This window comes from Eucyclogobius newberryi, unplaced genomic scaffold (genome assembly GCF_026437365.1).
Source record: "Eucyclogobius newberryi isolate DKJ021-1_F unplaced genomic scaffold, fEucNew1.0.hap1 SCAF_15, whole genome shotgun sequence".
Classification (NCBI taxonomy): Eukaryota; Metazoa; Chordata; class Actinopteri; order Gobiiformes; family Gobiidae; genus Eucyclogobius; species Eucyclogobius newberryi.
The window spans coordinates 12,991,037-13,005,479 of NW_027315779.1; the positions used below are offsets into that span (position 1 = coordinate 12,991,037).

The 14,443-nt window shown below is 39.5% G+C and overlaps 1 protein-coding gene across 1 annotated transcript in view; it reads right to left on the bottom strand.

The window, feature by feature from the left end:
• Window positions 1-1,357: 1,357 nt before the first annotated feature.
• The window catches only part of LOC140360711 (organic cation/carnitine transporter 2-like), a 33,867-nt gene continuing 20,781 nt past the window's right edge, over window positions 1,358-14,443 (bottom strand). Inside the window, exons 9-10 of the mRNA XM_072446045.1 lie at window positions 1,775-1,910; window positions 1,358-1,559 (exon numbers count right to left, since the gene is read on the bottom strand). Of these exons, the coding sequence (XP_072302146.1) occupies window positions 1,490-1,559; window positions 1,775-1,910 (206 nt within the window). The 3' untranslated portion in view covers window positions 1,358-1,489. The remainder of the gene's footprint in view (window positions 1,560-1,774; window positions 1,911-14,443) is intronic.

Here is a 14,443-nt window from a genome sequence, read left to right on the forward strand (position 1 = left end):
GTGGCTTCTTCACATGAACAACTTCATGCCAGATTCGAGGGATGTGTGATACCTTCTTTTCCCTTTTTTAAAATTTGATTCCAATCAAATCCGAGGCTGGTATTGACAAATCCAATTCAGATTCCAATTCCAAATATGTAAGGTACTGTATATATTAATATTATTATTTTTTTATTTGCAGGGTATTTTAATTACAAAACACTTTTATAAGCTACAATATTGTTGTCAAAACATGTCTTTCCTTTCAACAGACATGTAAACAATCTTATTGATAGATACTTTTGAGCGTTGTGACTAAAGCTACTCAAGGCCACTGGCTGATTAGAACGTATGCTGTCGAGTACCAGGTCTTCTGCTCCTCATGTGCACTTCACATGCATACTTCCTGTCCCACATCCCACTGTCCCGCCCAGATCATGGCCATTTTCCCTCTCTCAATACAATATGGATCATGTGAACTGCAGTGACGAGAAGGGAAAACCGGTCTAAACTTTAGACTGACTGATTCTAACTCACTCCAAATGAAGAGGACTGACATTTGTTATGTTCTTTGTAGTTTTCTCCATAACATAGGCCAAGCGGCAAACATTTTAATGAGGAAAGAGCAGAGGAGTATTTTGGCACTAAATATTTCAAATGTGTATATCAGATAATTGAAAGTTGATTTACAGCAGTGGTTGTGAATCTGTGGGTATCAGAGTGTTTTAAACTCAGTATAAAGGCTATATTTATTAAAATATTATGAAAACCATATGAAGCCTAAATAGTCTGCTGTGTGTAACAGTAATAATATGGGACAGTAATAATACAAAAGTGTTTAGCACTGTAACTTGTAATGTAAAATGTATTACAATTTAAGAGTAAATTGCCCAACACGGCCTAAGACAAACACGTGAGTTAAAACAGGTTAAAGAACTTTGAAACCTTACCTGGAAGATGTGCAAAACAGAATTGAGTGCAGCATGTGTATAATAAATAACATGTCCTGGGGTGGTGTTCTTGTAAAACGTTTATTGTTTTCCCTCACAAAGATAGGCAAACACAGTAAAGTTAATGCATAGTCCGTTTGTGAAAGAGATTACATTTACTACTGATATTACAGTGAAAACTGTCATAGCATTGCAACATGTGACAATAAGTCGTTGATATTAAGACGACAAAGCTGCCCCCTGCTGGCCAATTGATGGATAGATCTTATAATAATGTCTAATACAGGGTTGTAGAGGCAATAAAAAGGTAACTCATTTGTGAGTTTGTCTTACATTTATTGTAAAGAGAAAAACAAAACAAAACATTAAAACACAACAATTACAACTTAATCTTTAACGTAAGCTGCCGTTTGTAAATGTCAATTTCTCTGATTGGTTTATCCACCTGTCAATCAAAGGTTAGTCTTGGCTGGCAGGCTTTAATTGGGATAAAGTCAACACTCAAATTCTCCACAACAAATAAATCTATATTATCCTAAAACAAAGATGCCAGGCCTGGCTTAATGTAGAGATACACTTCCATTTGTGCCGTTCTCGGGACATTTTTCTTTCTTTGGTCGATTGCAAAAACTGTAAAGAAACACAACTTATTAAACAAAAGATCAATACATCAGTGTGTTCGGTGTGTTCTGTTGTAGAGTATTGTATTTATTACGAAAATCTGCACATTGAAAATGCTAAATTGTTGAAGTTTGCCAAAACTTGACCTAAATTTTCCACATTGCACAAGTATGAATTTTTCAAAAATCTAAAACTGAGCTGAAGGACAGGCCAGAACAACCGACCTTTTACATTGTTGCATTTGGTTGATCGTTTCAGGCAGATCTTTGTTCAGAGTTTCTGGGAGGAAGAAGTTCACGACACAGGAAGCCATGGTCAGACTGCCCATTATGACGTAGGGCAGGATCTTGTTGTACGTTCCTGAAAGAAATATGCCAATCAGGGCCGTTTAATCGCTTTATTCTGCACAAAATCAGTTAAGTCTGTAGTTTCAATCAGTGACATTCGTATTTCAGTCTTGGACGTATTTTTCAAGATCAAGAGTGACGTTTCATTTCGGCAACTCGTACTGGGATTAATGCGAGAGACTGCAGGGGAATGGAATAAGTCTTAAATTTAGAGATGTCCTTTTCAACTTCGTCTGCAGTTCAGTCAAATAAATATAAGTATTTCTTCATGTTGTATATTTGAGACGTATAAATCTGATAAATAGACAGAGCAAGGTATACATTTCTTTCTCTATTGTGTTGACATATTACTGTACTTTTTAGACTTTAAACTGCTACTTTTTCCCCACGCTTTGAACCCTCCGGTCCATACAACGGTGTGCTTAATTTTTAGATTTTTCAAGGCTAACCGCCTCCTAGCAGGCACTCTAGCAGGAAACGCAAGCGTTTGACACACAGTAGAAGATGTCAGTATTTTAAGCTTCAAAACGATGTGTGTTTTATTACAATCAGACTCATATTCACGGAGATATGAGTCTAATGAGGAAGTGAATCTGGAGGCGGACAAACACAAAGACACACGCGGAGCACAGACATGTGATATACTGTGGTCTGCAGTTAAGAACGTGTAAATATATAATTTTACAACTTAACACTCTCTTACAAAGCACAAGCTCAGGAGCAGATGAAACAGATGTGAAGACACAGACATAGATAAATCTACTCACACAGTCATCAAGGACAGAGGGGACAGTAGTCAGATGTGTTTTCAATCCTACTCATATTTGCTGAGAAATTAGTCTAATTAGACCCGGCGCAGCAGACCGCATGTGTACCGTGAAACTGCCATACATATAGTATCTAAATATCTCATGTTGCAACGTGGGCACCTGCAGCTCATTGACTGGTGCGGTCAATGTCAAATTTCTTGTTTCTTTGTAAATTTCGTTGGCATGGCTTTTATTCAGGAGCACTCTATGGCCCGAAAACTACGGTAGATTAAAAAACTAAATACAATTAAAATACAGAGAGAATTTTGGATTTCAGTTCAATTCAGTTTTTGGGTCATGATGCTTTGGACTTAAACCATTGATAAATCAGGTTTAGGATAAAATATAAGTCTTCTTTAGCGAAGATTGTAAAGTTTGGTGTGTATGGGTACTACTTTAAGGGCTGAGCTTTGTGTTCTTATGGAAGTAAATACAATCTACTGTATAAATCTATGGATGCAACCTAAATAATAAAACATCTTTAGGTTCAGATTTGTGTAATGGTAAACACGTATATGTGACTTGCCACCCTAAAAACCGCCACAAGTCGGCCCCGACCTAACGGAGAAAAGGACAAATAAAGTTGTTTTTTTTTTCAAATGTATGATTTTCGTTTTTTTCCAGAATGTGCAAGATGATTTTTCGATCAATCAGCTGGAAGCACATGGCTACTTATTCAGCTACTTATTCAGCAGCAGCTACAGTGTTCTCCTCTGAGACATTTCATTCATTTCTCCAGACTTTCTCCAGAGCTTATGATTCTACCACTACTACATCCACCAAATGCCTAAGACAAAAGTGCCCCCTGGTCCTCATGGCGTTTGTTCCTGCGCTAGCCGCTGAGTTCGGCTTGTTGTTCCGACCGGAGCTAAGCTAAGCTAAGCTAAAACCCTGCACTGTTGAGCACTGTGAGATCTGCAGCACTGGACCCCTGCATTGCATTGCAACGGAACTGAGGTACTTTTACTCTAAAGGATTGCTTTTGTGGATTCAATTGTGTTGATCAAATTATTGTCATGTCTGTGTCCTATTCATTATGAGTCAAGACGATCTTGCTGCATATGGGTCACAATGAACTATTCTGTGTATTTTAACTATTTTGTGTATTTTCTGATCATCTGTGGACTAGTCTAAACAATCTTAAAGCGGACGTTATAGCGAAGGTCAGGCCATTTTTATCAGACCCAAGAAACAGCGATATATAACAGCTAAATCGTGTGAAGAGTCTGCAAGACGACCAACATGCTACTGTTTTGCCTGTTTTTCCATGTTTTCATCAAATAAAGAACTTGAGAACGATCTTCGCCTCTCGCAGTCTGTATAGACTAAACTTCGACAGAATTGGTGGAGGATGCGGGTCTCTCATCGTGCTTGGAAGGAAACATCTGAATTTTGGTTTAAACGATTCCCTTCTGGATGTCGGCTGACGACGCATAGCGTCCAGTTTAGCTGGGAATGATGGGAGAACAAGGACACCAAGCCGAGAGAGAGACAAGAGGAGTCGATTGCCAGTTTATTTTTGACTTACAATTGTGACAGGGACATTCAACAAAAGTAAGGCAGTATTGTATTTATTACGAAAATCTGCACATTGAAAATGCTAAATTGTTGAAGTTTGCCAAAACTTGACCTAAATTTTCCACATTGCACAAGTATGAATTTTGTGAATGTTAGCTCATTAGTTTAGACAATCAGTCGGACTGATTTAAAGAGGAGTTGGACTCCAAAACACGTTGGACGTGTAAAAGTACGTACAATCAGTTGGACTGATTTAAAAGGGAGTTGGACTCTGGAAAAAAAAAATAATAATAAACTAAAACGTGAGACGTGTAGGTAACTAAAGTGAACTAAGAAAGCTATTACTTGGCATAAAGCACTCTACTGACAAGATTAACTACCACTCTGTGGCTAGGTGGCATTTTTTATCTATTAGGTTAATTTTATTTTTTCAAGTTTGTATTCTCTTTAAATTTTAATTTTAAGATATTTTTTCCCCTAAACGTATTTTATTTCATTATTATTGTTATAATTATTGTTCAAATTCAAATTGTTTTATTGTTTTGTTTGTTTTTGAAATACCACTGACTGCCACACTTTTTTATTATCAAATAGTAAAAAAAAAATAAAAATTAAGATATAGATAAATTAAATAAAATGGACCTTATTGCATTAAAAATGAATACATTTTTGAAGAATCTCGAAAACACAATCCGTGCAAATGAACAAAACCCAAAGGAAGCAAAAAAGCAAACTACACAAATGAAGAACCTCTTCCAAAAATATGCAGAGAAAAGATTGATTAATCACGGTGATGAAGCAGTGGCTCCCACAGAACAATAATGGAATTGTATTCATGAATATCATCAATCCAAGGTCCTGCATTACAAAACACATCAAATTTGGACAGTGAAAGGAAAAATTGTTGACAAAAAGAAACTGAAAGAACATGAAGAAAAAATATGTTTTTCAGTGAAACTACATAAAATGGCAAAAGACATTTTAATCAGAAGAGAAAGACTATTTCTGGCCAATATTCAGGGGAAACCAGAAGAGCATCAAACAATCAGAAAAAACTAAATGAAACAGAAAAACAGTAGATAAGCGCATCCCTTTTGGAGTGAATAACAAAAACAAAGATGAAGGCTCTGGAACAGATGAAGAGAGCGAGCAGACTGGGGTACAAGGTCGACGTCACAGCTATAGCACCCCCCCACCTCTGGCCAAAGGAGAACTGCAGTGCCCCTCCTCTGAAAACGAACATCATAGCGCATATGCACAACTAGCGAAAGAACTGAAGAAAATTATGACAGAAACGGAACAAGAAAAACCAGCTCCCCACACTTCTACTGCAGCGGCTCCTCCCCTGCAGTACTCATCCATGGATTCATCTATGATAAGAGATAAAACCAGCACCATACCACTGCTGCCAACGAAACATGCTGTAGTCTCGGGTACTCTGACTGTGGTCCCGTCAGAACCCACTCAAGAACAAAGACAGATGCAGGATTTGAAGGAACAGGTGTTAGCTCTGACAACATTGGTTTCAAGCCAAAATCACATCTCCAAATTCATGCTCGAGCAAACAGTGGCTCAAAAAGAATAATTTGCCACCAATGCATGGTCACCACCTGGATTGGCTTCGGACACAGATGAAGAAAGAAGATTACAACAACTACTGGAAGGAAAGGAACGGGAAGTGGCGGCTGAGCTACGCAGGAAACCAGAAGAAAAACAGCTTGGACGAAAGGGGGAACCAGTCACAGTCCTAGGAACTGGGCTAATAGAAGCTAAAAGTAAGCAGCAAGCACAGCACAAACTCCACATTCAAAGAGGAGTGGAACAACAGAAGAAAACGGGTTTAGACCCATTTGTGTCAACACCACATCAATATGTGGTGGTAGCATTCACAGGAATGGTGGATGAGCATGGATACGATGAAGCTAGGTTTCTAGCACTGAAGAGGCTCCTCCTCTCATTGCACCTCTCCGAATGACTGCAAGTAACCAAGGAGTGTACCAACCATTCACATTGAAAGATCTAGAAGGGCTGATGTTAAAACTGTCCGAACTGACACAAGGTGCGCCGGCCTTCCTCAGAGCATTGACCACAATTACTGTGGGAGAAACACTTTGCTGGGGAGATGTGTCTGCAATTCTTATAAGGGCAACGGATGAGAATACGGCGGCCAGGATCCGTTCTGAAGTACCTAAACAGAACATGCTCCAGTTAGAGCATCCACATCATTTGCCACCATAAAGCCTCAGTTAACTCAGGTACTTCCTGACGCACTGTAAATGAAAAATTGTGAAGACTACTTCACATATAAGCAAAGAGCTAAAGCACAGTTCCATGATGCAACTGGAGAGCCCATACAACCTGGTACTGGCAACACTCTCATGTTCTTTTCTACTCTGGTAAAAGGACTACCTAAATCTGTCCAGGATCATTTGGCTGATGTTGTTGGTCTTTACTCAAAGACAGAAAAAGAGTTTGATGCCAACTGCCAACATCACGTTGCTAAGTACCTGAAGGAAAAAAAGGGATGGAATGAGGATATGGAAAAAATGAAAATGGCAACGATCAAATTACAACTCAAAAAGCTCCAAGAAGATGTGAATGATAAAAAGAAGGAAAATAAGTCTGCCAAGGTAATGACTGCGGCAACAGAAGAGAATCCAGTGTCAGACAGTACCCAACAGATTGCTATGGCGGTTAAAATGGTCCTGGGACAAGTACAACCCACTATGGCACAACCACAGGCAATCCCATCCGCCACAGGACCAAAGAACAACACACCTGCTTCAGCAATCATCTACAATCAAGGATGTGAACGTAACACATTCTCTCGTGGAAGAGGACGTGGGGTAAGAGCAGGAAGAGGACAAAACAGGCTCAGCGTGACTGATGATCAGTGCTTAAACTGCTTTGGAACTGGACATTGGGCTCGAGACTGCCCCATAGGGCAGACACAAAGAGGTCCACACCAAATGGCCCCAAACCAACCTGGCCAATTTCAAAGACCTCAAATGATGAATATGAGCCAACCCATGTCAAGCCAGAATCATCTACCACCACCCTTGCCCCTTGTGGTCTTCCTGGTTATACCACATCTTTGGGCCTTGGGCTGGCACTGTTTCTGTTTTTCACCAATATTATTGTTATTGCCTGTGTATTGATTATGATTGGATGCTGTGCTGTCTTAGATCACTTATAGAACGCTTGATTGCATTTGCTCCTGCTTATCTTTTGACCCTGATTACACACGCTATTACACAAACACAAATCTAACTCTGATAGTGACAAGACTCCTATACTTTTTCCAGAATCTGACTAATCTGATTACTACATCCCACAATGTGTTTACACTAACTGGGATGCTCCTTGTCTAACATAGATTTTTACTAAATGAGTTATTTTAAGGATTTGCTTGATTATATAATGATTTAATTTGATTTTTAAACATTTAATATGTTTTTGGGGGGTTTACGTTCTGTTATTTTGTGAGGTTGCGTCTGGCGCCTCTTTAGTGTGATCACATGTGAATGTGATCAAAAGGGAGAATTGTGGATTCAATTGTGTTGATCAAATTATTGTCATGTCTGTGTCCTATTTATTATGAGTCAACACGATCTTGCTGCATATGGGTCAAAATGAACTATTCTGTGTATTTTAACTATTTTGTGTATTTTCTGATCATCTGTGGACTAGTCTAAACAATCTTAAAGCGGACGTCATAGCGAAGGTCAGGCCATTTTTATCAGACCCAAGCAACAGCGATATATAACAGGGTTCAGAATAAGCGGTATCGCATCGCAAAATGCAACGCAATTTCTCTCAAATGCGATGCATTCGTCATAAAAAAGTGTGTTTGTATCGCAGCTTTTGCGATACAAAAATGTGTGTTCAATTGTATCACCAAAGCGCCTAAAAGTACTGATCACTCCTCAATCGATTGTCAATAACGTCATGACACATGTAGGACGCTATGTTGACATGACGAGTCCCGCTACCGTCTCAGATCGCGAGTCAGAAAGTGGGAGGAGCCACGTGCGGTAAAGTTTCCGTCAGATTCAGACTTCCGAGGTCAATAGCTCCTAAATGCTCCTAAAGTCTTTGCAGATCATACACAGCCAAAATACTCATATTTACACTGCCAAGTGACACGACTTTGTTTTTAACAATCAGATGCATATTTTGGGCGCAGCGAATTACACGGCTCCGAATGTGCAGCCGGAGCCGAGACGAGTGCTTAGGGACCGTCAACAAATGTGCAGCCAGAGCTGAGACGAGAGTACTTAGGGACCGTCATCAAGTAGAAAAACGAAAAATGGAATGGAACGTCAAATAGAGCGGTACAATTTGAATAACGCATAAAATACACCATGATGAACACCACAGCAACCTTTATTTTTCCATCAGAAGCTTAATACATATACGTGTAATGACAATTAATATGTAAATGAGACTCCTGCAAATAGTCATCTGATTGATGATAATATGGAAGAAAGTTGTAAATAAGGCCATATGACTTTGTGTTGATTAATTTGTTCAACAGCTAATTTTATTTGCAAGTTTTCTGTTTTTATTTAAATAAAAAAAAATTTAAAAAGTGTTTAAAAGTTAATTTGTTAAGATTTTTTTTTTAAATAGAATGTTTACAAATACATTTTAAATAAATAATCGTGTTATATCAATGGAAAATATTGATTGTTAGTCACTTTCGTGTTTTGCTATGCAATTATGAAATTGCTATACAAATTTCGAAAAATTAACGGATTGTTTAGCAGCACCGCTATACAAGTGAAAATCCTTAATCTGAGCCCTGTATAACACAGCTAAATCGTGTGAAGAGTCAAATCTCAGCTGCAAGACGACCAACATGCTACTGTTTTGCCTGTTTTTCCATGTTTTCATCAAATAAAGAACTTGAGAACGATCTTCGCCTCTCGCAGTCTGTATAGACTAAACTTCGACACTTTAACGCTGTGTTTTATGGTGGTTTGATGTTAAACGTTTTCGTGATTTTCGTCACTTTTGCCCCGGGCACCAGAGCAGACGGAGCTAAGCTAAGCTAAAACGCTGCTTCAGTGCACTGCTGTGAGATCTAGCAGTGTTATTGACTCAAAATCACAGGTTGCCAAATGTGAAGTTAAACTGACCGCCAAAGGGCTTTCTGATAAACTTGAGAGACAGCAGACTAATATTGCATATTATTATCATATTAATTGATAAATAAGGCCTCTAATATTAAAAGGACAATGCAGAGTTTTATTAAAAAATGTGAATATCTAATAGTCCAAGATGCTCTTAATGAACTGGTTTTAAGTTGTGGCAAAACAAGATGTGATTTGTTAATGTGAAAATAAAATTTCACTTAACTCTGTGTTTGCGTATATTGTTACCATTAGTGATTAGTGTAATAATCATTTCTTAAATCTAAGGTTTTTCTGAATGCACCAAAAACAGGAGAGGGCTTATCTCAATGAGATGCAAATGAGCACCCCTGTGACTCTGGGCTCAATCTTTAGAGCAGGGCTGTCAGACATCCGGCCCGTGGGCCCGCAAACGGGTTTAGTCCGGCGAGGTGATTTTGCAAAGTATGAAAATGAGCAACAATTTTTCAATGAAAGAAACTGCTGTTCCAAATGCGTCCATTGGATGCACTTCTGTTAAGCAAGCAAACATTTTATACCAGGGCTGAGAAAGTGGCCAAGCAAGTAGCCTACAGCTGGTCCGGAGCTACCTTATCGTTCTGTCTGCGCTATTACATCTTCTACTTTGAACATTACGTGCTTTGGCACCCTCATTGCCCCAAAATGTCTCTGTCAAAAAATAGAAAAGTGGATGCAGAGTGCAGAGTGTTCCAAGAAAAATGGTCATCCTCCTATTCATTCACGGAAATGAATGGGAAAGCTGTGTGTTTGGTGTGCTTGCGGCATGTTTCAGTGCTGAAAGAATATAACATTCGTCGCCACTATGAGACTTATCATGCCGACAAATACAACAAGTTTCAAGAACAACAGAGAAGAGAGAAGGTGAATTAATTGTTGGCGGGTCTAAAGAAACAGCAGTCTGTGTTTACTCATAGCCGAGAAATCAGTGATGCTGCAGTGAAAGCCAGCTAACTTATTGCCAATGAAATTGCAATGGCTTCAAAACCATTTAGTGAGGGAGAATTTGTGAAAAAAATGCATGCTGAAGGCTGCGGAGATTGTGTGCCCTGAAAAGCGCCAGGCTTTTGCAAATATCAGCCTGACAAGAAACACAGTTGCAGACAGGATTTCTGATATTTCAGCGGATTTGGACAGCCAACTGAAGCGCAAAGTAAAATCATTTATTACCTTTTCAGTTGCAATTGATGAACGCATGGACATTACAGATATTGCGCAACTAGCGATTTTCATCCGCGGAGTTGATCACACTTTGACCATCACTGAGGAGTTCGTGGAGTTGGTGCCAATGATGGATACCACAACAGCAGCTGATATTTTCACCGCACTTGACGGCGCACTGGACAGGGTTGGAGTGGACTGGTCCCGCGCTGTCAGCCTGGCCACAGATGGTGCGCCCTCAATGAGCGGGAAAAAAACAGGTGTTGTGACAAAGTTCAGGGAGAAAGTGCAGACTGCAAATGGAGGACGTAATTTTTGGACATTTCACAGCATTTTGCATCAGGAGGCTTTGTGTTGCAAGTCATTAAAGATGGATAACGTCATGAAGGTGGTCGTCCAAACTGTTAATTTCATTCGATCCAGAGGCCTGAATCACCGTCAGTTTGACAGCCTTCTCAGAGAGGAAGACCACAAGTATGGCCTGCCTTACCACACTGAGGTAAGATAAGCCGAGGTGCTGTGCTGAGGCGTTTCTTTGATTTACGAGTGGAAATTGAACAGTTTATGGAAAAAAAGGGCAAACCAGTGTTAGAACTTCAGTCCACAGAATTTATGCAGGACCTTGCATTTATGGTGGATGTTACAGAGCACTTGTAGCATTTTGTTCAAGTTATTCAAGGGCGCAACAAAGTTGTCATAGCATATGTGGGTTCAAGTTGAAGCTGTCATTGTGGGAGACGCAACTCGCAGGAGGTGATGCAGCTCACTTTCCTTGTCTGAAAGATGTGAGCGGAACTCAACATGCCGCAGACATGAAGCGGTTCAAAGATAAAATAACGGAACTATTGCGGGAGTTTGAGCAACGCTTTCAGATTTTTGGGTGACCTGGAGAAAGATTTTAAAGTTTTTTGCTTGCCATTCACCGTGAATACCTCTGATATGGCCATCAACATCCAACTTGAAATAATAGACTTGCAGTGTGACACAGATTTGAAGGGTAAATTTGCCACTGCTGGCTGGGACACATTTTATCAGTATCTCTTGCTAGGTTACACCAACTTGACAGCCTTTGCTGCAAAAATGATCCCCACTTAAAATGCTGCATGAGACACTTCACCCTGACATAGTTATGTGAAAATGATTGTCTCCTGTGGAAATTTAAAGAAAGTGAATTGTGGGATTTACTGTAATAATGTCAGTCACTGCAGTTCATAAATTTAGTTTGTTAAAATTGTTCATGCATTGCACAGCTTTTATTTTTCTGTCAATAAATAGCGTAGCCTACAAGGCAGGGAGTAACTCAACCCTCTTGAATAGTTTCTACCTCAGTTTGTATGATTTGTTGAGTTAGCACAGGATTAATACAGTATGTGGATATGAAAAATGAGGTATTTGATAACTAAAAGAGTTGTTTTATTTATTCATTTATATTTATTTAGTATTTTGTTCAATCCCAGATAGGCTGTGACTTAAAGTTAAATGGCTTTGTAGATAAACTGAGACGAAGTCTAAGTTCCAATCACTGAGGCATTGTGTTCTTGAAACTGCACAAATTTTTTCCTCTGAAGTGTTTTGTTAAGAGGATTAGTTGTGATGTGTACATTTTCAGAATGTGCTTGTACTATTTTGGACCAAAGTAAAACAAAGAAAACAATCTAAAGTTGTCGTTATTTTTAAGTTATTATGCCATGATTTTACCGGTCCGGCCCACTTGGGAATAGATTTTCCTCAATGTGGCCCCTGAGCTAAAATGAGTTTGCCACCCCTGCTTTAGAGGCCTCTGTAAAAAACTTTTAGAGGGGTTCACATTCAAATGACCACAACTTATTCAAATATTATCAGATGTACATGAGTGAGACATCATTGGATAGCTTTGAAAGTACATTTTCAGAATCTGTGAGTGAGTTGGGACTACAACTTGGGACTAATTTTTACATCTGTGCTTGATGTTATAAAAGGACATGGTAGTCTTGTGATCCAAAGGAGTAAAATGTAACGTCAAATTAAGAACTCTATATTGATCAGTGATCCCTCGCTGTATCGCGGTTCACTTTTCGCTTCACTTTTTATTCTAAACTGTCTCTCCGAGTCTTCTCTACCTATGTGTCAATAACGTTATGGATTAATATGTACACGTACGTAAAACCGCTTGCCAAATTGAAGTTTGCGAGGCCGGTGAGAGCACGCGTGTGAGCTGCGGGACACGCCGGTGAGAGCGGCGCCGCGCGTGAGAGGCCGGTGAGAGCGCGCGTGTGAGCTGCAATGTTTTATGGAGTATTTCATTGTATAATAACTGTAAAAAAATAAGGGTTTCTACTTCGCGGATTTCGACTCCCGCGGGTTCTTCTTGGAACGTAACCCCCGCGATAAACGAGGGATTACTGTACGCAAAATTTCTCTGGAGCCTGATCTCTGGCAGTAACTCAACTGGTTACATTTTCCCTTGGGGGTCAAATATTGCACCTCCACTTCAGGACTTCAAATGGCTGTTCTATAATACCTTTACTAAAGAGAATGAATTTTTTTCTTTCAGAGAAAAAGGTTTTTAACCATTGTATTGGATATACAACATTTAGGATTGTGTTGGCATATTGATAGAGCAGTAGATTTGATTGGATATTGAGGTAGTACCTCATGGGGGAAACAGTGTGCTAAAATTAAACAGTTAAATGCACAGTTGATTAATGTATATGTTAGAGTTAGTTAATTTTATTTCTAAGTATTAAAGGAAGAATAGATGATTTTTTTCCGATTTGAAAACTCAAGCAACTGTTGGTCCCTTTTTTAAAAAATGTGCATGCGCACACTCACCCCCCACCCTCCTATTCCTTCCAAGAGGCCGCCTACCATCAATTGTTTATTAGCGCAACGGATCGCATCGCATCTCTTTTCCCCCGCAGATTTCCATCTTTTCTGAGTTCGAACACAGTCTTTCTCTGTCTTCCCTCGGCCAATTTTGTACTGTACACTGAAGGATCTTGCTGCTCGCTTTGCTAAGCACACACCGTCATATCAACCACGCATGCGCAGCCAGGGAAACGTCCTGCTATCCTGAGAACGAGGATGCAGGTGTGCAGAAGCACACAGGGAATGATTGACATGTGGGAGAACTACTCGGCTGTCCACGCCACAAGGAAATGACTCAGATTTGGCGCCAAAAATCCACAATTATTCCTTTAATTAAATGTTCAATGAATTATAATTAAAAATGAATTTGCCAATAAATAATTTTAAGAAAAAAATACTGCTTAACAATAAAACTCTTTTTAATTAATAATGATTTCATGGTGATTAAATAATCTGTCAGACTCACTCGTCAAACTCTACAGAGAGGCTGCCGCTGTTACTGTGATGTCGCTCAGATCAGCAGGAAAACTGTGGAAATGTATAAATCAAGATGTAGATTGAGTGTTGGTGGGTTTAGAATCTAATTTAAAATCTTACTCCTGACTTACAAAGTCTAGTGTCGTGCGGTGAGGTTGAGGGCTAGTGAGGCACGACGAGATAGCGCTCCTGTCCACACACGGCCGGGCTCAGGAGCGCCCTCTTCATGCGGCACATGTACTGATGCCTCCCTGAGTGAACGTTTACTGCAGTTTTATAATTAATCCGTGAGCCTAAAACATGTTTCAAAAATACATTTCACACATTATTGAGAATATGGAAGCACAGAGCTCATCGTCAGGGTGTTTTATTAGTTATAAACAGAGGGAGAGACTGACACATCATTTGCATTGCAACAGCTCAGTTTGTGAGGAGTGTGTGTGTGCTCCGAGAGGCAGAGCAGGTGCTGCCTCCCCCTGTATCTGAATGGCAAACATCTGAACATTTTGCCATTGTTTGAAAAAATATTGTTCGATATTGGATTCAAATGGAAAGGGGGTTTATAATACATACCGGATGAC